Source organism: Prionailurus viverrinus, chromosome C1 (assembly GCF_022837055.1).
Source record: "Prionailurus viverrinus isolate Anna chromosome C1, UM_Priviv_1.0, whole genome shotgun sequence".
NCBI lineage: Eukaryota > Metazoa > Chordata > Mammalia > Carnivora > Felidae > Prionailurus > Prionailurus viverrinus.
The window spans coordinates 158,883,385-158,908,510 of NC_062568.1; the positions used below are offsets into that span (position 1 = coordinate 158,883,385).

General features: G+C 36.1%; 1 protein-coding gene across 1 annotated transcript in view; it reads right to left on the bottom strand.

Moving 5' to 3' along the window:
• The window catches only part of IL23R (interleukin 23 receptor), a 58,399-nt gene extending 52,916 nt beyond the window's left edge, over positions 1-5,483 (bottom strand). Inside the window, exons 1-3 of the mRNA XM_047871372.1 lie at positions 5,407-5,483; positions 3,718-3,820; positions 837-1,133 (exon numbers count right to left, since the gene is read on the bottom strand). Of these exons, the coding sequence (XP_047727328.1) occupies positions 837-1,133; positions 3,718-3,787 (367 nt within the window). The 5' untranslated portion in view covers positions 3,788-3,820; positions 5,407-5,483. The remainder of the gene's footprint in view (positions 1-836; positions 1,134-3,717; positions 3,821-5,406) is intronic.
• Positions 5,484-25,126: the final 19,643 nt, after the last annotated feature.

Sequence of the window (25,126 nt, forward strand, 5' to 3'; positions counted from 1 at the left end):
GCTAGTTTTGCAACTGCTTTTGTTTTGTAAATCTTAGTCTCAGAATTTTTTTTTATGGAATCTGCTTCAAGGTTGAGGCTATTATTTTGGAAAGCAAGTAACAAAAAACATAAGTGTAAAGCAGATGAAAAGAGCAATACTTAAAAATCTGAGGATGCTGCCCCTCATGTATGCTGTGTTTGGACAGGCTGGTGTTGAAAATTTGTTTTTTGAATACATCAGCAACATTGAAAGTTGCTGGAGCATGTAGAAGTGTAGAGTAGAAGTGTAGAAGTGCTGTAGAAGTGTAGAGTTCACACTGAAGATTCACATGTCTGTCTTCCCTTAAAGAGTCAAAGATTCAGGGGCACCTGGGTGGTTCAGTCGGGTAAGGGTCCTATTTCAGCTCAGGTCATGATCTCGCCATTTGTGAGTTCGAGCCCCACATCAGGCTCTGTGCTGACAGTTCAGAGCCTGGAGCCTGCCTCAAATTCTGTGTCTCCCTCTCTCTCTGCCTCTTCCCTGATCATGGCCTGTCTTTCTCTCTCAAAAATAAATAGACATTAAAAAAAAAAAAAGATTTAGGAAAACCAGATCCTTATAAATGATGGAGCTGGGCAGTGGCTATTCCCCAGTAGACCTCTATGTGCTTTTCTCTCTGCACGGATCTCACTAGCCTCCTTAACTCCTTTATTTCACTAACCTGGCCCCCAGAAACATTTCAGTTTGCAATTCTTATATTAAACTAGTACAAGAAATAAACTATATTAATTAGCCTCTATTTTTAGACAAGATTTTAGACTAGTTAATTGCTAGATTAGCTTTCATTTGAATTTTGAATGCACCCCAACACTTACATCCAGAAGAAATGTCTTTTCCACATATCAATGTCTCTTGAAAATATCCAGGACATTCAGCAGTGCAGTATATAGAGGCATGTGGCTCCAGAAAGTTGTTATACCAAAGCCGAGCTGTTGTTTTATTAATTCTTGTGATTCGAAATCTTTCTTTGATGCCATTTTTATAAAAATAAAGTTTCTTTGGTTGGCAGTTCTTAATTTCTGCTTGGCAATATATAGAGACATTCATACCCATCTTAAAAACTGTGGCTGGTTCTACCCACATGTGGCCAGAGCAGTTTATATTTGTAATTCCTGGAAACAAATAGATAAAATAAAAAATTCCATGTAAAACATTAAAGCAAGAGAGTCAGATGAATATGCTGTTGCATTTAAATTTTATTCTTTTCCTATTAATTAAATGATTTCCATTGGAAAAAAGTTTAGGACCAACTGTATCTTTCCATTGATTAGTTTATTATAATGTACTTTTAGCAGGCTTCTGTGGACGCTCAGTAACAGGATACAAAACTGGAGTCTGCCTTTAAGCTACTCTGTCTAAAGAGCAAATATAATTAGCTCTCCTTATTTAAAGTAGAGAAATGACGCATTATGAGGCTATGGCATTTTTCAAAGGTAAGATTAGAAATAACACCTGGCATTGCAGAATCCAAACCCCATTCTCTAGGCACTCCATCAATCTGTCATTCTTCTGTAGATAACGGCTACTTTTATCACAAAATTTTGAGTTTAATGAGTAAAACCATACTCTTATAATGACAAAAATCTATTGCTTGATAACCACTTAAAATTCATCATTAATTTAATATATAGGAATAATATAGGAAAATGTCCAGAATGTATTTTGGTAAAAAGTAACTTGCAAAACAACACACTTAATAATAGGTTTAGTACCAGAAGTAAATAGAGTGAATGAGGAGAAATACACAAAGATTTTAACAATGATAATCTGTGTGTGTTAGTCTACTTTTTTCATTTTTACTTGCATATTTCTGTGTTTTAAAAATTATATAGTGAATGTATTACTTTTATAACCCCAAGCAATAATTAAAAGTCATTTTCATAAACTCAAATGACAGTGCAATGCAGTATCAGTTAAATTAAACTCACATTAAGGAAAATTTATTATTGTCTTTTTGTGGAAATACTTGCATTAAAACATCCTAGAATCTTACCAATCTTATCAAGGTAATTATTTGATTTTAAAAGGTCCTTAGCTATGGACTACAATGCTTAAAGAATTAACTTGCATAATATAAATGTAATTGAATATTTCCATTTACATAACAAACATTTAGGTATAAATTGGAAATATTTAAATGTTAAAAATAGTGATAAAAATAATTCCATCACTATTAATGGGAAATTGAAGCCAAAGATAAGAAAAGGAAGTTTTAAGGAAACATCTGACTACTTTAAATAAGGTCAACAATTCAGGTTTAGACAAACTACATCTCCAGCACCTTAAAAAAATATGTGAATACTATCATGAAATTGCTGTGAGTAGTGTTTGAGAATACACAGAAAATGTAAAAAATATCAGAAGACTTCAGATTTGGACAAATGTTGGTTTTCAAAAACAGAATAAAGAATAACCCCAGAAACTTTGGACCACCGAGCTTTGCTACATTCAGGAATGAATTAGTAAGTCCATGATTTTCAGTACCTAAAAAAAAAAAATCTGTAATCAGTGAGAGTCAACATAGATTATGTAAGAATAAGTTATATGTTAATGTCTCTTTTTAATGGGGTTAGTAGATTGGTCAGAGGAATGTTAAACTTTATTATTATTATTTCAGCAGAGCTATTGAAAAGGGGAACATACCATGTTAATAGAAAATTTGGAAAAAATGTAGTTTGGATGATATTAAAATTATTCATAGATTGAACAAAATATATAAAATAATATCTAATGGACAGCTCTAGGGTCTCTAATGCCATGTCAGAGGAGCCTGACTTATTTCTCTACACTCTATTAATTACTTGAATGTATCAACAGAAGTCCTACTTATCGTTTGCATATTTCAATCTCCTAAATCTTGGATAGTGGTTGGCCTGATTCTGGCAGTGTCTGATAATCCTGCTGGAGGGGTTCTAGTTCTGATGACAAGGCTACCTCTATATCAATATATAGAGGTATATATCAATATATTGGTATAACTACCAATATAGTTGTGTTCCAGCCTACAGAAGACATTGTTGCTTTTGTCACTATTCTGAGTAATTTGCATGGTTTGCAAAGCTTCCTTCCAGGTTTAGAACCCTACCTTAGTGTTGCTTGTCTCCCACCAAATGAATTTCTATCCCCTGCCCAGGACACCAAGTCCCCAGTAAAAACTCTCAGATGTCAAGGCTATTATGCCTGAATTTCTGACAATCCCCTTCCTGGATTCCTCAAAGCTGCTTATGCTTGTATCTGTAATAATGCCAGATGTTTGTGTGAATTATAAGATAGGAATAATAATAGCCAATACCATTGCATGAAGTTGTGAGAAATAAAAGGCTTAGTTAGCCCAGTGCCTGACACATAGTGCCTGTCAACAAATAAATTGTGGAGTTGAATTAAATTCAAATGTTTGATGGATTATCATATAACAATTGTAACAGTTCAAAGATAGAACACGCCAACTCAGAATAATATGCTTATTCATAGAAATGTGCATATATGAGTTAGAGGTTTGTTTATTAGGGAAAGGAATTCTGCCATTAGGGGGGCGGTTGGACTCTTTTATTTCATTCCATATAATATTTATGTGCATATAGTTTTTCCCAATCTAATTTTTGGTTCTTCAGAGACCCTAGAATAGTGCCTTGAAAACAATAACCACTCAACATATTTTTAAATAAAAGAAAGCAATAGGTACTAAAAATACTATACCTCCATGACACCAGTTGAAGAATATGTAAATAGCTATTACCACATCCCATTGAATTGTGACCTGATTCATGCCTGAAAGCAGGAAATAGCTCTTTGTTGCCCTCTAGAAAAAATATGAAAAAGTTTTAAATTATAATATTTTAATAAAATAACCATAATAAAGGCATTACATTTTTTCCTAACAGTTATTATTGCCTTTGATGAGAACATTTCAATAGGAAGAAAAGAAAGGAGGAGGGAAGGAAGGAAGAAAAGAAGGGAAGGGAGAAAGGAAGGGAGGAGGGAAACAGGGCAAAGAAAAGTCAGTGGTATGTAAGGAGGTATGTTACAGATGGAAAAGTAAAGTAAAAGAATGGTCTTTTATACCCTTCAAAAGTCACTATGATTTACCTTACTAGGACATTTTGACCCTTAATAAAATACACTTTCTTCTAATCTAGAGTCTCTCATCAGAAATCTCTGCTCTCACTCCTGGCCAGATTTCTATGCCTTAGAAGTTCCAGAAATATCAGTCTTTGATGAGTTAAACTTAGGAAAAGCCAAAAAGTTCAGAAGTTCCAGAAAAAGGCATTCAAAATGAAGAAAGATGAAGTGAGACAAAGGTATATGTGCTATCACCAATTAAATTTATATAAAATTCCTTTCCTCTGTAGACAGCTCAAAAGACACACATTATATAAATTCCAAACAATATTACCATTAGTTTATGACTAGTTGCATTATTTACTCAGTTACTTACATTTTTATTTAAATGTTACTTTACATTATTATTTAATAACCAACATTATTCAGTTATATTTATGTTTAATAAAACCTGAGCCTTTCATATAAGACAGCAAAACAAAATCATGACTCATCATATAGCATAAAATATCTGATAACATTCTTAAAACCTGGGATCCCCATGACCCCCATGAATATAGGAACACCTTTCATAATTTGCTAGCAATATGAGGTCTTCTCTTTATAAATAATAAGCAAAACAAAATCTAAAATGTTCCTGGTTAGAAGTTAACTACTCACCCCAATAGAATATATACAACAATAATTGTTTAAAGTGATATAGTATCAGACAACATTTGAGTATAAACTTTCATCTGTAACCACTCTATAAAATATCGCAAGAACTTACAAGAAAAAACAACCGGAGCCCCTGGGTGGCTCAATCAGTTAAGTATCTGACTCTTGCTTTCAGCTCAAGTCATGATCTAGGATTGAGCCCCACATCGGTTCTTTGCTGACAGCAAGGAGCCTGCTTGGGGATTCTCTTTCTCCCTCTCTTTCTGCTTCTCCCCCATTCGTGTTCTCGTGTGTGCTCTCTTTCTCTCAAAAATAAGTAAACATTAAAAAAGAAAGAAAGAGGGTCACCTAAGTGGCTCAGTTGGTTAGCATCCGACTTCAGCTCAGTTCATGATCTCTCAGTTCGTGGGTTGGAGCCCCACGTAGGGCTCTGGTGCTGATAGCTCAGAACCTGGAGTCTGCTTCAGATTCTATGTCTCCCTTTCTCTCTGCCCCTCTCCAGCTCATTCTCTCTCTCTCTCTCTCTCTCTCTCTCTCTCTCTCTCTCTCTCTCAAAAATAAATATTAAAAATGTTTTTAAAGAAAAGAAAGAGAAAAACAACCTGTGCTATGTATTTCCATAGAAAATATAGCTGTTTTTAAGCATTTGGATGATCATGGTTTGTTTACCTTTCAACTTGTTTGAAGCACATAATTCCACTTCAGAGCCAGGCTGCTACCTTGTTGCCTGCATCATGTCCTCTTTCCCCACTGTCTGTCAAAAATCACTTCAGATTTTCAGCAGTGAGGCAAATGGAAATGTCAGCAAAGCCCTGACCTACATTTCAGACTCTTGAACTCAAACTGTCCAACTCAAAATGACTGGCTCTAATGTCACTATTTGGGAAAACCCAGATTACTGAAAGTGAACTGCTTTGTCAGTACTTTTTTTTCTCAGCTTAATTTAAAATGATCTGTCTCATCCAAGAAGTAGAACCCCTATACAGGTTCTATCTGTCAGAATCTTTGACACCAAAAATACAATGCTTAGCTTTAATTTGCAATTAACATTGATATTTATTATAAACCAGTTTCTTAAGAAAGTTTAAATGCTACCATTGACCATTCATTTATTTAACAAACATTTTTGGGTATCTAATATGTGTCAGCCATTGTTCTGGGTATTAAGGATATGATGGTGATTAATTACTGAACAGCTCTTTTGTTGTATTGTTTAAAGTGATTAAATGGTAGATCAGTTGTTTTGAACTATCACAGGATTCTACAGGCAAATAAAAAATTACCAAATATTTGGTACATTTATAGAAGTCCTCACCAAGGGCTTTTCTTGGCGTGCTTTTTCCTCCCATGTCCTTGGTTGCTTCTACTTGAGTATCTTTTCACTCTGTGTATTCCTTTTTATTGTAAATGACAGTTAAGTTACTTGTTTCAATGAACTTCTTGAAGCCAGAAACTCCATCCTGCCTTTTAAATTTTTATATCTTTGGTACCTAGCATAATATAATACTCTGGGGAAACATTCAAAACATTTCTATGTTCAGATTTATTTTAGACAGGGAAGATTAGAATGTCTGTGGGTGAAGGCTGGGCATCAATATTTTTACACCTCCCCACCATGTGATTAGTGATTATAATGAGCAGTCAGGGTTGAGAATTATTGGAATATAAGAATGAGTATCTTTGAAGACCACACAAAAGAAAGGACTGTCAACTGGATGTCAATGATTAGGAACAATTTGCCAAGCTGTGAAGGAAAGGGTGTGGGAAAACATTTCACATATGAGAATAGAATGTGCAAGTAATAGAGATGTTTTGGGACAAGCTAGTTGAAGGGAATAGGATTTGAGCTAGAAAATTAAGGCCAGTGGCAGAATGTGATTACTGGGTTTTGTATTCCTGCTGAGTGGTTTAACCTTTGTCTTGAAGTCAGTCAGAGATAGCAAAGATTGGTAAGCAGAGAAATAACATAATCAGATTGGATTTTAAAGAGATAATTCTAGGGGTGCCTGGGTGGCTCAGTAGGTTAAGTGTCCCACTTCGGCTCAGGTATTAATCTTGTGGTTTGTGAGTTAGAGCCCCGTGACAGGCTCTCTGCTGACAGCTCAGAGCCTGGAGCCTTCTTCAGATTCTGTGACTCCCTGTCTCTCTGCCCCTGCCAGCTCGTGCTCCGTCTCTGTGTCTCAAAAAATAAACGTTAAAAAAAATGTAAAAAAAAGGTAATTCTAATTATTGTGTGGAGCATTGAATGAAGATAAAGAGCCCATTTAAGTTATTGAAAATCAGAAGCTGGTGAGGGCACAAAGCAAAGCAATGGCAGCAAGAACTCAGAGGAAGAAACAGCATTGGGAGCTATGTGGAGGCAGATTGGACAAAATGGCGACCCCTGCAGTTGTGCAGTAAACAACACTTGTTGGGAGCTAAGAAATCAGGAGCATGAAGAATGACTCTCGTGGTGATTTTTGCTGACCCAGTGGATAAGGGCATTAACTGAGCACACAAAAGGAGTGATAGGGAAGTGATGAGTTTGATTCTGGTCATGTTGATTTGGAGGAGCTTACAACATATTCAGAGAAAACTGTCTAGAGGCCATCGTAGACACTGGTAAACTTGGGAGAGAAGTTTGAGCTGAAGATCTAAATTTGGAAGATTTCAGCATGTCATCAGTTTTAAAACTGAGATTAGAATAAGAAAACTTAGCACATCTAGAATCGTAAGGGAAGGAAGCAGGTGGACAGAACCAAGAAATCTTGACCAAAGGACAAGAAGAAGAGATACAAGGAGTGTGTGGCCCGTGTCCAATGGTCAGAGATTAAATATGGTAAGAACTAAAAGGAAATGTTGGATTTGACAATAGTCTTCCCTGAGAAGAGTTTTAGAGAAGAAATGGAGGTAGAAAGGAGACTAAAATGAGTTAGAATAAAAAATAAAAAAGAGGATATTGGCTAATCTTTCAGGAATTTGGACAGTGAAGATGCTACTGATGGGGAGCTCTGTGCAAATGAAGATTTATTTATTGTTTAGAATGGGGGTTGGTGGTGGTGCCTCTTCTTTGGTGAACAGTCCAGTCACATCTTTTATCCATTTCATTAGTTTGTTGTTTTTCTTATTATTGAGTTTTGAGAGTTCTTTATATGTTTGGAAACCAGTCCTTTATCACATATACATTGTACAAATATTTTGTCCTGGTCTGTCTCTTACCTTTTCATTTTCTTACCAATGTCATTTGAGAACAGAAACTTTTAATTTTGATTAAGTCTGATTCATTAATTATTTTATTTTCTTTTTTAAAAATATTTTTCTTTTTCTTTATTTCAGAGAGTGAGAGAGAGAATAAGTTGGGGGGGGTGAGAGAGAGAGAGAGAGAGAGAGAGAGAAAGAATCTCAAGCAGGCTACACGCTTAGCAGGAAGCCCAACGTGGTGCTCAATCCCATGACCCTGGGGTTATGACCTGAGCTGAAATCAAGAGTTGGACCCTCAAATGACTGAGCCACCTGGGTGCTCCCCAATTAATTATTTTAATGTTTCATTTGTTTTTCCCTGCTTACATTTTCATCAACAGATTAATACATAATCTTATTGTATGTGTGTTTCCGTTTAAAGACACCTTACTTAATCTATATTGCTGATTCCATTAACACTGAACTCAGGGCCAATAACATCATAACTCATGCTTGAACAAAGCTCACCAACACATGGAGTTTCTTTGTAATATACATTGCAACCTTCTTGTGCTCAGAAACACCAGCCAGTGTTTAAAATTGGGAGCCATTTTAAACAGTGAAATCGCAAACGGAAAGTACAAAATGGGAAAAAATGTGGCACTAAACAGATCTCCAAAAGGACACTTGTTTACAGTATGAGATTTGAAACAAGTTTCTTAGCTAGGGACTTGTACATTGGGTGACTCAAATTTTTCACCACTCTGCACATGTCTGCAAATTACTGAAAAATGCTGCAAGTATTGATTTGGGGGTTACAAGTAAATTTTAGTTGGCAAATGAATTCCCAAATTTGGAATCAGGGAACGATGAAGATAACTATATAAAATCCCATATGTAAGTGGTTTGACTTCATTTGCTAATCAGAAAGCATGAAGACCATTGTCTTGGCTTTTTCTCTACAGGCAGGGTTGCTATTTGGGTATACCAGGACAGTCTAATTTACACTTGTCCCAGGGTAATTATATATAACATTCCATTTTATTTTCAAAATTATTCCATTTTGGAAGATATATTATCACTCTCTTATAGGTATATAAGTAATAAACTTGGTTTGTTTCCTAAAAGTCACACTATTTTAAGTTTTCTCTGGTATTTGGTAAAAGTTTGGAACGTTTGTTGGCTGAGGGGAATGAAAAGAGTGTTTGAGTATAAAATGCATATCCTGAAAACATACCATATTAAATTAGTAAGTATATTGTGAGTTAGCACATCATCAAGGCAAATACATCATAATGCAGAATTTTAGATTTTTTTCCAACTTAAAAAAAAATTCTCCCTAGGGAACTTAAAGGTAGAACAGAAGGAAACGGTTAGAACTATAGTGCTTACATAATTGTGCCTTTCTGTAAATTTACCTGCCTGTTGTGGATTGAAAATGTCTCCATTTTCCCTGTCCATAGGCAACACACATTGTCATAAACTAACTGGCTACTAGAAGGAACTCCTCAAAGTAGATTAGTTAGGATCTCCCAGTTTAAGATGTATAGCTGGGTCAAGACCGGGAATTGCTATTGCCTACAACACTGGTCTACCCATTGGGGAGCAGGCTAGAGGGCTCTATCTTGCCTCAGGACCCAGATGCCATATGTGGGTGGGAATGAGCAGAACAAGGAGTAAACTGTTGACCCCTGAAATGGGAACCTAGTGACTCTTGACTCTGAATAGAGATGGAAAACCTACCGCCTGTATATGGGGAAGTGATATAGCAGCCCCAGCGATTTGAATAGGCCTGGTTTAGGGCTGGTAATCTGGTTAGAGAAAGGGAGTAGGAAACTTGTCCTGAGTTTGTGCTTGCATAGAGGGTACACTGTTTTTCCTTAGATGACTGCATTTCTTTGTGGTAGCTTTAGTAGGGGTGAGTGACTGAATATTACAGTGTGTAAAGCTCCTGAGACATTCCCTTGGAGGTATGACTAAATATGCAAATCCCATTAGGTAGACTTGATTTGGGAGGCTTAAGATGTTGTATGGTGATCTAGCACTTCTGTACTTAAGGAATAAATCAATATTATGGAAAGGTGTGGAAAATGGTGGGTGGTTGGGTGAGATGGTTTTTGAAGCAGCCCATGAGAGCCAGAGCATGTCCCCTGATATATGAGTATGCTCAGGGGAAGATCTTTGTACATATCTACCCAATTCTTGGTATGTAGGATGCAGTGGTACAGCCCAGTCCTCTCTATACCTGGGTGTAAAATAAATGCCCCCATTTGAGAGGGCTTACTGTACTACAATAGGTAAAGGGTGAAAAGGATCCCTTCTCACTCCCCGACTGGGACAAGACACATATCCACCCTCCTTCCTGGATAGGCACAAATGGAACCAAAATGACAGAAGAGGGCCTTTAGAAAAGCAACACAAAAAGGGGCAAGAGAGGATGGCTTTTTTTGTTTTTCCTAAAGCAAACCACAGCTTTGAAATAACTCCCCAATTCTTTGTAGAATAAAAGTCTAATTGTTTAACAGATGTTTGACTAGGGAAGTGGCTTCCTCCTCCCAATTTCTTCTTTAAAGAACCAAGAGAGAGGCAGCTGCATGGATGGGTGCCTGAAAATTGAGCATGAGAGCAGAAAAGCCCACTGTGATTGCAGATGGTCATATGCAGTGAGCCACCCTTTATGGCCTGAAGGTATTTCTGTATATACCATATTAAGGAGCTTGATCCTAGGATAAAGAACTCTTCTGTACTTTCCAGTATACTGTAGACTATATGAAGTGAAGACTTATTTTGCTAATTTATTGTGACATCCTGTCTTTCTGTTGTTATAGGCCCAGTGAAGAGGCTGCATATTCTTGGGTGTCTTCTAGGTACCAGCATACACTGTACTTGAGACTATGGCTACAGAGAAGATGTTAATAGCTTTCGAGGATCCTTAAGTGGGAAAGAAGACAGAATTTAAAAATTAAAATGCAAAAGAATAAATTTTTGCAAGCTTCAGGCCTGAACGCCAGCTCCTGTAGGATAAAGTTTACCTGATGTGAGTCAAGGACTCGGGCTCAAATTCTTGCCTGGTCCCTCAAGTTTGATCTCACACCTTTGCCTCTGAACTTGATTTTATGGTATCAGCATAACTCTTTCAACTGCCTTTCCTGCTGCCCCATCATCCTCCAATGGAAGTGTACCATACCACATCCACTTTGCTTCACCAGTGGGGTCCACCTCACTGTCTCAGCCTGCCCTACTTTTCAACACTCACAAGTCTGAGTAATTATGAAAAGTACAATTTTAGTTCTACAGTCTTTAAGAAGGTAACAGAAAGTGTTATTCATTTCAGAAAGCTTTTAATAAAAAATATCGAACTTATTTTTCTAACTTCAAGGCCTTGAAGTTATGTTTTAATTATCTTGAGGGTAGTCTTACCTGGAAGAGCTCATTATTCACATATGCCAGATAAATGAGGTGTCATTTTATTAATTTTCTCAACCACTGAATTAATAACCCCATTATTCATAAAGAGATATGTAGACTCTTTGAAGAGAAACGAATACCATAAATCTTATGACTCATCCAGAGGATGGTACCTACCTGCAGCTGTCTGATTCTTCTCAGCATCAAGCACCTGATAGCACATTGAGCTGTGTTGGAGGAATGGGTGCTACAGGCTGAATCATTGCTATTTCCTGTGAGGTGTGCATTAAAGGTCATCTTTACCTTACTTCCTTATGAGTGTGTTAGAGACTTAAGAATGCTAAGAAGTGGAGATGATTTTAAAACTTTCAGTGCACATCTCAAGCTTTTAGATTGCATATATACTTTTAAGGGGGTCAATTTCCAGAGTCTCAATTTCCATTACGTACCCTTTCCTAAATTTGATTCCTCTGAGAATGAGTCTGGGTTCACAGTAGTCATCCTCTCATTTCATAAAGAATGGTATCCCTCCATGCCAAATCTCAGCATGCTGAATTACCCTGGGTATAAATAGCTGCAGTGAACCAAACAAACAGATAAATGTAAATACTGGTTTCAGGGAGACCTCTATGGATAATTAGTCAGGGGCTTTAAATACTTAAGGCTTCTCTAGCCTTTGCCTGTGAAGCTTACCAAAATACTTGTATTTCAGCTCATGTTGAGATACTCTGAATTTTAGCCAATTTGGGGATATTTGGATCTCTTTTGGAATAGTCTGACTACCAGGCATCAGAAGCAATATGGAGGACTTACGGTTATTTTCTTGAATGTAAATGAAATTTTTGATGGACTGTCATATTTTTTCTAGACACATTGGATAAAACTCATGGTTAAAGTTTTACTTGATTGTGTTGATACTTAATGTACTTTATTCCATAAGGTAGTTCATGGCATATTTGTTCCTATTACAGCTTAGTTGAACTTACTTCACCATCTAAAATGTTTAATAATTTCTATTGTTTATTTAAAAAGAAATAAACTTACTTAACTTATGTTTAACATTTTAGATGTTAATTAAAAATATACAAGTGGGTACATAATTTTAAAAGCTTCTTTTAAGAGTATTTAAGGAAAATATTTGGAAGACCACTGCACTAGAGCTCAACTATACAAGCCAATCAAAACCATGGTGGAAAAAATACATCAAAATCTCAATAGTGGTTTTTTTGATTATCAAATTATCAAGTTTTTTTTTCTTCCTTTTGCTTTTCTGTAACTCTCTGTTTTTAGGATATGTTATATATGATAATTTTAAAACATTGAAAAAATACTAAACACAATAAGGACAAGGAAAAGTTTAAATGAAGGGATATAAAGGGGAGTTTCCTTCCTAGTCAACTCTGAAATATGAGACAGTTGGAGGGAATTATTGATATGTCTGCTGATGTACATATTTAATTTATGCAAATTTAACTATAAGGGGCAGGAATGAGGACAGTTTTTTTTTTTAATTTTTTTTTCAACATTTATTTATTTTTGGGACAGAGAGAGACAGAGCATGAACAGGGGAGGGTCAGAGAGAGAGGGAGACACAGAATCGGAAGCTGGCTCCAGGCTCTGAGCCATCAGCCCAGAGCCTGACGCGGGGCTCGAACTCACGGACCGCGAGATCGTGACTGACGCTTAACCGACTGCGCCACCCAGGCGCCCCCAGTTTTTCTTCCCATAGAGGAAAAATCAATTCTTCTATACCTTAAGACTTGGACCTTAAGCCCTTAATGATTCAAAGAAAAGAATACCACTGAAAAATGCAATAATAATAATAATTTTTTAAATTGAAGTAAAATTGACAAATAAAATTATATATATTTCAGGTGTATAACATGATGATTTGTGTATATATATGTGTGTGTGTGTGTGTGTGTGTGTGTGTGTGTGTGTGTATTAAATGATTACCCAAATCAAGTTAACACATCTATAACCTCACATACTTTTTTTTTTTTTGGTGAGAACACTTCAGATCTACTCTCTTAGCAAATTTCAAGTGTATAGTACATTATTATTAACTTGAATCACCATGCTGTACATTAAATCCTCAGAACTTGTTCATCTTATAAATAAAGGTTGCACCCTTTAACTAATATCTCCCCATTTCCTCCACCCCACAGTCCTTGGCAACTACTATTTTACTCTCTGTTTCTATGAGTTTGACTACTTTTTGGATTCCCCACATAAATGATACAATACAGTATTGTATATAGTCTTTCTTTAGACTTAGTCTTTCTTTTAAGACTTACAATACAGTCTTTCTTTTTCTGGCTTATTTCATTTAGCATAATGTTCTCTAGATTCATCCACGTGGCAAAGGACAGAATTTCCTTCTTTCTCGTTGCTGAATAATATTCCAGTGTGTGTGTGGGTGCACACGTATGCATCATATCTTCTTTATTCACCTTGTCAGACACTTAGCTTGTTTTCATATCTTACCTATTGTATATAATGCTGCAATAAACATGGATGTGTAAGTATCTTTCCAAGATAGTGATTTCCTCTGGATATATACCCAGGAGTAGGATTGCTGGATTATGTTGTAGTTCAATTTTTAATTTTTGAGGATACTTCATAATGCTTTCCATAATGACTGCCCTATTTTACATTCCCACTAATGGTATATAAGGGATCCCTTTTCTCCAGATCCTTGCCAACATTTGTTATCTGTTGTCTTTTTATAAAAGCCTTTCTAATAGGTGTGAGGTGATATCTCATTTTGGGTTTGAGTTGCATTTCCTTGATGATTAGTGATGTTGAGTGCCTTTTCATGTACCTGCTGCCCATTTGTATATCTTTTCTGGAAGAATATCTATTCAGTTCCTCCAATTTTTAATCAGATTATTTGTTTTTCTGCTATTGAGTTGTAGGAGTTCCTTATATATTTTAGATACTAAGTCTTATCAAGTATATGGTTTGCAAATATTTTCTCCCATTCTATAGGTTGCCTTTCCATTTGTTGATTGTTTTCTTTGCTGTGCAGAAGCTTTTCTGCACAGTTTGATATAGCCCCACTTGCTTACTTTTGCTTTTGTTGCTTGCATTTTGGTATTATATCCAAAAAATCTTTGCCAAAATCAAGGTCGAGGAGCTGTTTCCCTGTTTTCTTTCAGGAATTTTAGAGTTTGGGGTCTTAAATTTAAGTCTTTAATTCATTTCAAGTTAGTTTTTGTGAATGTGCAAGATAGGGGTCCAATTTCATTCTTTTGCATGTAGATATCCAGTTTCCCCAGCACCATTTATTAGAGACTATTCTTTTCCCATTGTGTGTTCTTGGCACCTTTGTCAAAGATTAATATGTGCGTGGGTTTATTTCTGGGCTCTTTATTCTGTTCCATTGATCTGTATATCTGTTTTTAATGCCTGTACCATATAGTTTTGATTACTATAACTTTATAATATAGTTTGAAATCAGGAAGTGTGATGACCTCATCTTTGTTCTTTCTCAAGACTGTTTTGCCTATGTGGTACTCTGTGGTCCCATAAAAAGTTTATGATTGTTTTTTCTATTTCTGTGAAAAATGCCATTGGAAGTTTGATAGGGATTGCACTGATTCTGTAAATTGCTTCAGGCGGTATGGACATTTTTGCAATATTAATTCTTCTAAGCCAAGAACACAGGATATCTTTCCATTTATTTGAAACTTCTTCAATTTCTTTTATCAGTGTCTTCTAGTTTTTAGTGTACAAATCTTTCACCTTCTTGGTTAAATTCATTCCTAAGTATTTTATTGTCTTTGATGTTATTATAAATGGAATTATCTTCCTTAATTTCTCTTTTAGATACTTTACTACATAAAATGCAACTGATTTTTATATATTGATTTTGTACCCTAAAAGTGTACTGAATTTGTTAGTTCTAATTATTTTTTGGTGGCACTTTTAAGGTTTTCTATATATATAATATCATGTCATCTGCAGAGACAACTTTACTTCTTCTTTTCCACTGTGGATACCTTTGATTTCTTTTTCTTGCCCAATTGATCTGACTTGTTGAATAGAAGTGACAAGAATGGGCATCCTTGTCTTGTTCCTGATCTTAGAGGAAAAGCTTTTCATTGTTGAAAATGTTATTACCTGTGGGATTGTTACATGTGGATTTTATTATGTTGAGATACATTTATTCTGTACCTAATTTGTTGAGAGTTTTTATCATGAAAGAATGTTGAATTTTGTCAAATGCTTTTTCTACATATATTGAGATGATTATATGATTTTTATTCTTTATTCTGTATCACATTTATTAATTTGTGTGTGTTGAACCATTTTTGCATTCCAAGGATAAGCCCCACTTGATTATGGTGTATGATTTTTTTAATGTGCAGTTTAATTCAGTTGGCTAGCTTTTTGTTGAGGATTTGTACATCTCTGTTCATTAGGGATATTGGCCTGTAATTTTCTTTTCTTGTGTCCTTGTCTGGCTTTGTTATCATGATAATGCTGCCTTCATAAAATGAATTTTTTCCACTTTTTTGGAAGAGTTTGAGAAAGATCAGCATTAATTGTTTAGAGGTTTGGTAGAATTCACAAGTGAAGCCATCTTGTCCTGGACTTCCCTTGGTTAGAAGATTTTAGATTACTGATTCAACCTCCTTGTTACTTATAGGTCATTCATATTTTCTATTTCTTCATGATTTAGCCCTGGTAGGTTGTATGTTTCTAGGAACTTATCTGTTTTTTCTAGATTATTTAATTTGTTGGCATATAACTGTTCATAGTAGAATTTCATGATCCTTTGTATTTCTGCAGTATCAGTTAAAATGTTTCCTCTTTCATTTCTGATTTCATTTATTTGCATTTCTTTTTTATTTGTCTAGATAAAGGTTTGCCATTTTTGTTTATCTTTTTAAAAATCAGATCTTTGTTTCACTTTTGATCTTTTATATTGTTTTTCTGGTCTCTGCTTCATTTACTTCTGCTTTGATCTTTGTTATTTCTTTCCTTCTGCTAACTTTGTGTTTAGTTTGTTCTTCTCTTTATAGTTTCTTGAAATGTAAAGTTAGGTTGTTTACTTGTGATCTATTCTTTTTCTTAATATAGGTGCTTGTTGCTATAATAATAATTATTAACAATGAAACTTACTATCATTAATTATTATTATTATTAATGTTGGCTTTGATGGAAAATTTGTATCATTTTAAAAAACATATTATTAGAAGAAAAAAAGTTTTACTTGTCCGTTCACCACTGTCCATTGGTGGGAAAAATATTTATGAATTCTTTCATGATGTTCAAGATATTTTTAGAGAATTTTTCAGATAGAGAACAATGGAACTGAGCATGATCAAGGCACACATTCATCACTGTTTTGCAGAAGCACACCCCTCCTTCACTTGGCCTTTGCATATAATTCTTTTTTTTTTAACGTTTATGCATCTTTGAGAGACAGAGGGAGACAGAGTATGAGTGGGGAAGGGGCAGAGAAAGGGAGACACAGAATCAGAAGCAGGCTCCAGGCTCTAAGCTGTCAGCACAGAGCCCGACGCGGGGCTCAAACTCACGAACTGTGAGATCGTGACCTGAGCCGATGTCGGACGTTCAACCGACTGAGCCACTCAGGTGCCCCAGCCTTTCCATATATTTCTAATGGAGGCTTGCATTGTAAGGCTGACTTTAGGCTATTCAAATTAGCAAAGATATTGATAAGATATTTTAATGTTCAAATCCATCCACGAAAACAGTTTTGAAATTTAAAGTTTCCTCCAGTAAGATTTAGAGTCCTGTCAACTCAAATGAAAGAGTGAGGACCCAGCTACATGAAATCTAAGGATTTTCAGTGGTTTCATTGCCTCTGTTCATCTCCCTGAAAGGAAAAATCTGACAAGAGGACTTTGGATGATACAGTTAACATTTGAAAAGCATCATTTAAATACTTACCTTCAGTTTGCAAGTAGGTGCTCAAGGTTTTTTGTGTTTGTTTGCTTTGCTGGTGCATCCAAACAGTAACTAGATTATGCTTTCAGGGCAACCACTTTAATGCTCCAGTTATCAGCTTCTCAAAGTGACATTTCATTTTTTTTCTTTTTCAAGTTTTTATTTAAATTCTAGTTAGTTAAAATATATTGTAACATTGGTTTCAGGTGTAGAGTTTAGTGATTCATCACTTACATATAATACTCAGTGCTCATCAAAATAAGTGCTCTCCTTAATACCCATCACTCATCTAGCCCATCCCCCACTCTCTTCTCTCCACCAACCCTCAATTTGTTCTCTATAGTTAAGAGTCCCTTAGGGTTTGTTTCCCTCTCTTTTTTTTTCCTTCCCATATGTTCATCTGTTTTGTTTCTTAAATTCCACACATAGAACTACCTTACAACCTAGCAATTGCACTACTAGGTATTTACCCAAAGCATACAAAAATACTGATTTGAAGGGGCACATGCACCCGATGTTTGTAGCATCATTATCAATAATAGCTAAATTATGGGAAGATCCCAAATGTTCATCAACTAATGAATGGATAAAGATGTGTGTGTATACACACACACACACACACACACACACACACACACACAATGGAATATTACTCAGCAACCAAAAAGAATGAAATCTTGCCATTCACAATGACATGGATGGATTAAAGTAACATTTCAATTTAGTGCTAAGAAGAATTCAAGAATGGGCTTGAAAATTCAGTATGTAATAAAACATACTAGTGAACAACATCATTGAGGTTATACATTCCATGAACAGTTCCAGGAGAAAATTCAGTCATGGAGATTCACGGCAATCATGGGCAGCCCTGAAGCCCCCTTCTGTGATTCATGTAGTATTCAGATTACCACACTTCTACTTGCTTTAGCCTTATCCAAAAAAGTAATGTCCAGAAAAATCACAGTTCTGATATTATGGTTTTATCTGGTTTTATTTTTTCTAATACATATTAAAATAAACATATTGATATTAAGTGTAAATGGTTATCTGTGCACACTCTAAAATTACTCATTTATCACCAGAAATATACACACTGCATTAAATAAACTTGTTATGTGTATCCCCTATAGCAAACTGAATTTTTTTAGAGAACCAAAAAACCTTTTTTTAAAACTGCTATACTTTGGCTAGCATATTTTCTCTGCCATTCTACCCACAGATATACTTTAAAATAACTGAATGAGAGTGTTTTTTATTAAACAATGTAAAATATACTGTGGAATCATTCTTGCCTTCTATATGCATTGATAGGTATAATTCAAGGGAAAGAAAAATGATTATCATTTTGTTCTACACATATTTGTTCTGACCTTACATTCATTTGAAGAGATATTTATTTTTTCCTATGTTCTAGTAACTATTCTACTGAAAATAAAGCGGTAAACAAAACAGAAAAGAAAATCTAGTCCTCATGGAGCTTACTTATATTCAAGTGTAAGGAGACAGGTAACAAGTAAAATAAATAAGAAAAGTATAGTTTTAGATGATGATAACGTTTGGTGAATTTAAGTAGGAAAGGCAGACAGAGGTCAATGTGCTCAAAGATCTTGCTGGAATGTATCATTTGAGCAAAGATCTAGTAGAAATGAGGGAGTTGCTGCAGAGGTAATTTGAAGAAGTGTGATTCAGGCAGAAAGAACAGTTGGGGACAGGGGAGGGGGGGAGAAAAAAGAAGCTCTGGGGTGCTTTTGAGGGCCAGGAAGGAGGCCAGTGTGGGAGGAGCAAGGTAAGCAAGAGGGACAACAGTGAGAGATGAAAACAGAAGGAAATGAAGTCAGAAATAACTGCAGTGAGGGGGGATGGGCCATAGCATAAGGCTCCACAGGGCTCTGGGCTCTTCTGATGATTGAGATGAGAAGTCATTGGAGGGTTTTACGTAGCAGAATGATGATGATTTGACTCCAAGAAACAAGAAACAAGAAAAGAAAGCAAGAACAGAAGACCCAACCACAGGAAGGGAAATAGACATTGTATGTTTATGGGTTCTCATTATGAAGGTGCAGCTTGTAGGAAATGTGTATGGGTGTGTTTTTAAGTTATGTATGTTACATAGAACAGGAAACAAATATTGAAATAAACAGTGTTATAAGTATGGGAGAAAAAAGCAACTAGAAAGGTTGGGTAAAGTAGCCACTAATTGATATGAGGTAAAACTTGAAGAGGAAAATATTTTGCAGAGGAATGGGGAAGGGAATTAGGCATTTGTTTTGGGACATTATCAGTTTAGAGTCCCCATTTTGCATCCAGACAGAGATGGCCAGTGGGCAGTTGGTCACACCAGTCTAAAATTCAGAGAGAGAGACAGTTAAGATATAAGATTTTGAGTGTCATCTGCACATAGATGGAACTTAAAGCCACTAACATGACTGAGATTACCAAGAAAGTAGATATAAACTAGAGATTGAAAAGGACTGTGCCCAGAATATTCCTATGCAAAGATATCAAGAAAAATAAACCAAGGCAAATTTTCTACCAAGTATCCATAAGATGGTTACCAGAAAATTCATTTATTTATGATTGGGAAAATAATTACCTGCCTATATCACAAAGAAAGCTAAAGAATCTTGAAGCTAAAATAGACCTTAACCTTAATAGGGATGATGACATTCAACATGTTGGCCTTTTGGCAACAACTATTTTGACCTTTAAAAAACCAGGTGATTCAGTCATTCATTAAATTCTAACTTAGGGTTTTAATTTCAGTCAAATGATGGGTAATGATTGACATGTGAACTTCCAGTATAAAGTAGGTAGATTAGAATAAATATGGGTTTACTCATACAAAAAAAGGGATCTAGTTTTTAACTCCAGGGTTTGGATGGGGAACCACTCAATTTCACAAATATTTATTCAGTGCCTATTATCACTTGAAAGGATAATTTGGAAAATATAGATAATGTAAATAAGTTGCTCTTTTCCTTCAGAAAGATTTAAACAGAATAATGGAGAATGAGATAAGTAAAATGTGATAAGAGACATAGTCTAGGTTTGTGCTAAAGAAAGTGATTCTTCATTGGCTGCATTTTAGGAGTACCATAGAGGACACAGCATTTAAGATAGCCCCTAAAGTATGGGTAGAATTGGATATTGACAGGTAGAAGATACAGTATGAGCAAATGCCTTCGGGTGGGAAAGCTCAGGAGTATGTTTCACTGGTGGGTGGTCATGTCCCCAGACTACTGTTATTGTCATCCTATTTCTTTAATTTTTTTCCTTCCAAAGTAGGTAAGCAGAGATTGCACAAATAATTATTAGCTTGACTCCATTAAGAAAATAAGTGTATATTTGCATACCTATGTTCATTGCAGCATTATTCACAATAGCCAATAGGTAGAATCAATCTAAATGTCCATCAATGGATCAATGAATAAGAAAAATGTGGTATATACATGTAATGGGGGCATTTTTCAGCCTAAAAAGAAGGAAATTCTGTCAGGTGTTACAACTTGATTGAACTTTGAGGACATTATTCTAAATGAAATAAGCTGGTCCCAAAAAGACATACTGAATGATTCCACTTATATGCGATATCTAAGGTAGTTAAGCTTATAGAAACCAAAAGTAGAATGGTAGTGGCAGGGATAGAGAGGAGATGGAAAAGAGGAATCATTGTTCCATGTATGTAGCATTTCAGTTTCACAAGACAAAAATGTTCTAGAGATCTAGAACAATGTGCACATCCTAACACTACTGCACTCTAATTTGTTAGGTACTACACTTAAAAATGGTTAAGATGGTAAATTTTATGTTATATGTTTTTTACCACAATAAAGAAAAACAAAAATGTTTATGTGCTGATACTCATTTGATTGTAATTAAACCCAACCAAATTAGCTTAGTGAAACAAAGGAGAATTTATTGGTTCAGAGAACCTAAGAAAGGGTAAGGAAGCAGCAGAGCCTTAACAAGAACTGCAACCAGAGACTCTAAACAGCCTCTAGGTGTCGCTCTCTGCCTCCTGACTCATTTCCTTTCTCATTACAAGTATGCTTTCTCTACAGGCTGATAACTCCCAAGGTTTACATCTTAGACTTTCTGCCATAGAAAGTGTGCCTGATGTTTTCCTTCCGAATTCAAAGCATTGAGAAGAACTCTAAGTAGCCCAGTCAGCCTCTGGACCAACTGTTGATAGGATCTTGTAAGAAGATATTACAAGGAGTCAGATCTTATAATAACTTGGTAAGTCCTGTGGGAACCATATGATGGGGAGTGAATGGAGTAGGGTGACGGGTATATCAGCTAGCTATTATCACTTTAATGCTGTATAACAAACATCCCAAACTAGTGGTTTAAAACAACTGTCAATTATTTCTATGATGTGCAGATTGGCTGGTGCAGCTCTACTTCGGTCTGTGGTGACCATGGTATTCCACACATTGGTCAACCTCCCCGGGGACAGTAAGCTAGCCAGGGCTTGTGGAAGTCCTCTGAAGTTTAGACTCAGAACCATCTTAACACTTCTACCCCCACCCACAAGCCATCAGTCAATGTGTATCCCATGGCTAGACAATAAGGGCCGGGAAACACTTTCTGGCCAAAGTGAAGCTATAGTCAGAGTGGGATGCAGCAGATAGGGAAGGATGAGACTGAATAATTCAATGCACCATAGGGGGTAAATGTGAGAAACAGCTCTCAGAGAAAGATGGGATGTTGGGCAAACAATAGGTATCCAATATGGTATTATTACATAGGTACAAATGTAGTAAAACCAAGTAGTAAATATTGTCAATCCCCAAGTATTACAGAGCAATTGGAAGAGAAGTAGTCTCATGATGTAACAAGTACTGTACTAAGAATCTAACAGATAGAATCTCAAAGGAGAAACAATAAAAGTTGTATTTAACTGAGACAATGTCATTTTGTCTATAAAGTCTCTTAGTTAAGCTCCAAAGAAAGTGTCCTTGAGGATTCCAAATTAGTATCTCTTTTTCCAATTGCTGCTTTTTTAGGAGTAGGTCATGCCCTCATTTAATCTCTTTGTCTATAAGAGAAAGACACTAACTAGCATGCTGCCTCCTTTTCTTTCCAGTATTGGGAAATCAAAGAGTTCACACTTATAAACACATTTAAAAAGGCAACTTATGGGGCGCCTGGGTGGCGCAGTCGGTTGAGCGTCCGACTTCAGCCAGGTCACGATCTCGCGGTCCGTGAGTTCGAGCCCCGCGTCGGGCTCTGGGCTGATGGCTCAGAGCCTGGAGCCTGCTTCCGATTCTGTGTCTCCCTCTCTCTCTGCCCCTCCCCCGTTCATGCTCTGTCTCTCTCTGTCCCAAAATAAATAAACATTGAAAAAAAAATTTTTTTTTTAAATAAAAAAAAAATAAATAAATAAAAAAATAAAAAGGCAACTTATAGTACAAATTTTTACTTTCTCATTTAACAAAGTAAATCTTGGCTAATGAATTTAAGTAATTTGCCTTCTTTAGACACCTTTATACTTTACACATTTCATATGGCCTTATTTATAAGAACCTTTATATTTTGCGGAGATATCTTTCTTCAGTTAATACTGATCAGTTGTTAAAAAAAAGAATGATCCAATTTGCTAGAGTTAAATCTTTGTTCATGTTTTACTCTAAAATCAATAGAAAACTTTATTAAATCCAGAGCATAGTACTATTCAGTAGTAAAGAATTTTCAAAGAGTTTCATTACTTCATATTATATATCTCATATTTTCTGGTCAGCAAAATTATAGAGACACTCTTTTTTTTTTAAACAAAAATTTCAAATTGGAGTTGCAAGAGAAAATAGTAAAGCTGAGTAAGTTTTAAAACTGTCATTTTATTCCAACAAAGCATATATTTTCCATAAATTTTTCCCGTTACAAAAAACTCCGAAAATCTAATTTCCTTTTCTTGAACAATTGTTAACCATGTTGGATCATTGCAACCACAAGTTACACAAGCACATTGATTTCTAATTATATAACTCTAAATATGTGCAACTTCGGCTCTTTTTACTTTAAGTCATTTTCCCCATTTTCCCATTATGAATGTAAGACAGATCATTTAAAACAAAAAAAGAGGGGCGCCTGGGTGGCGTAGTTGGTTAAGCGTCCGACTTCAGCCAGGTCACGATCTCGTGGTCTGTGAGTTCAAGCCCTGCGTCGGGCTCTGGGCTGATGGCTCAGAGCCTGGAGCCTGTTTCTGATTCTGTGTCTCCCTCTCTCTCTGCCCCTCCCCCGTTCATGCTCTGTCTCTCTCTGTCCCAAAAATAAATAAATGTTGGAAAAACAAAAAAAGATATTTTTACCATTTTGGCATGCTTGTATTTTCAATAGTCAGAATTTTTTTTACTATGCCTGATAGAAATCCAACCCAAATTACCTACATAAAAAAATGAGAATTAATGACAAAATAATGGGGCATATTATAGAATTAATGGAATTTTTGTGAGGAGCAGGTCACTTCAGGTATCTCAAGGAGAGAAACTTCTAGCTTGACATGATCAGGACTCATTCTTTTTTATACCATTCATCTCTCATCTGCTTAATTCTTCTAGACTTTGTTCTTTCCAAGTATTGTCCACAGAGAGGCTCAGATTACAACTTTATTCTATACCTCAAGAATGAAGGAGTGTCTTCCTGAAAAAAATCTCAAAGAAGGATTCTGATTGCCCTATCATTGGGTCATTACTCATCCTTTAGAATAATCCTTTTTCCTAGAGAAATGAAGTATCATTGACCAGAACATGTTTGTGTTCCTATCCCTGTGGCCTAGTATCCCTCTACTATAATTGAAAGTCCAACCACAGCTAATCAGAAAGAAGGAAGGGCAGTTTCTCTAAGCAGAAGGGTAGCTGTTAGTAAATGAAGTTGAGGTGAAGAGAGGTACTCTGCACTGATTAAATAAATAAACAAAAACCATTAAATGTCTTCAGTCTTAATTCCCTAGAATCTGGGCATGCTGAACCTCTTGGTTTCAGCCTTCTCTGGACATCTCTGATGTCTGGTGACGCTCGTATCCTTGGATCTGTTTACATGATGGACCTTGGTGCCTCTTTGGAAATACTTCAATCCCAGGGAATGGAATTTCATGGCACAGAACTATGGCTTAAGGACAATGGCCAAGGTAAAGGAGGATAAATGATTATGAATGCAGCACAATTTCTGTCTATCAGTCAGATTGGTTTTTGGCCAAGCCCCCATAGATTCAAGCCTGAGTCCTAGGATGAAAGGGGTACACTTAAAATGTGAGTCAATCAGAAGAGCCGTTGTACAGTGATCTTTGTGGGACACTGAAGTACAAGAAGTCAGCAGCATTCATGACACAACTTCTGTAGTGACCTGAGGCCACATCCCAGTGTAGACATCTACACTCTCAACATCAAGTACCAGCAGCATTAGCAAAGACATTGGCAGGCACTGATAACCAGTCTGGTGAGGCAAAGACTTGGAAGGCAGCAGAATTGTCACTTTTGTCATCATGTGCATATAAGACATGATCACATTAAGCCAGAATAGGAGCAAAGCTGTTGACTGGGCTGAGAGGTTCTTCTGTCCCACATGATGTTGACGGGACATGTCATCATCTTGGCTCAATGGGTCTGGAATATGAAAATGGGTCATGCATGGGGCTCATAGCTTGCACTGGCTAGCATTTGGGAAATCAGCTGGGACTGTTGACCAGAGTGCCTCAGTTTTCCTCCTTGTGTCTTCTCCATGGCTTGGGCTGCTGAAAGCATGTTGCCTGGTTTCCAAAGGGGAGTCTCCAAAGCAAAGAAATTAGCAACTGTAGATATTTTAAGCCCATTCTTATAAATTGCACAGTGCTACTTTTTCCACATTCTGTTGACTAAGAGTGACCACAGGGCCAGTCCACTCAATATGGGAATGGTTTACC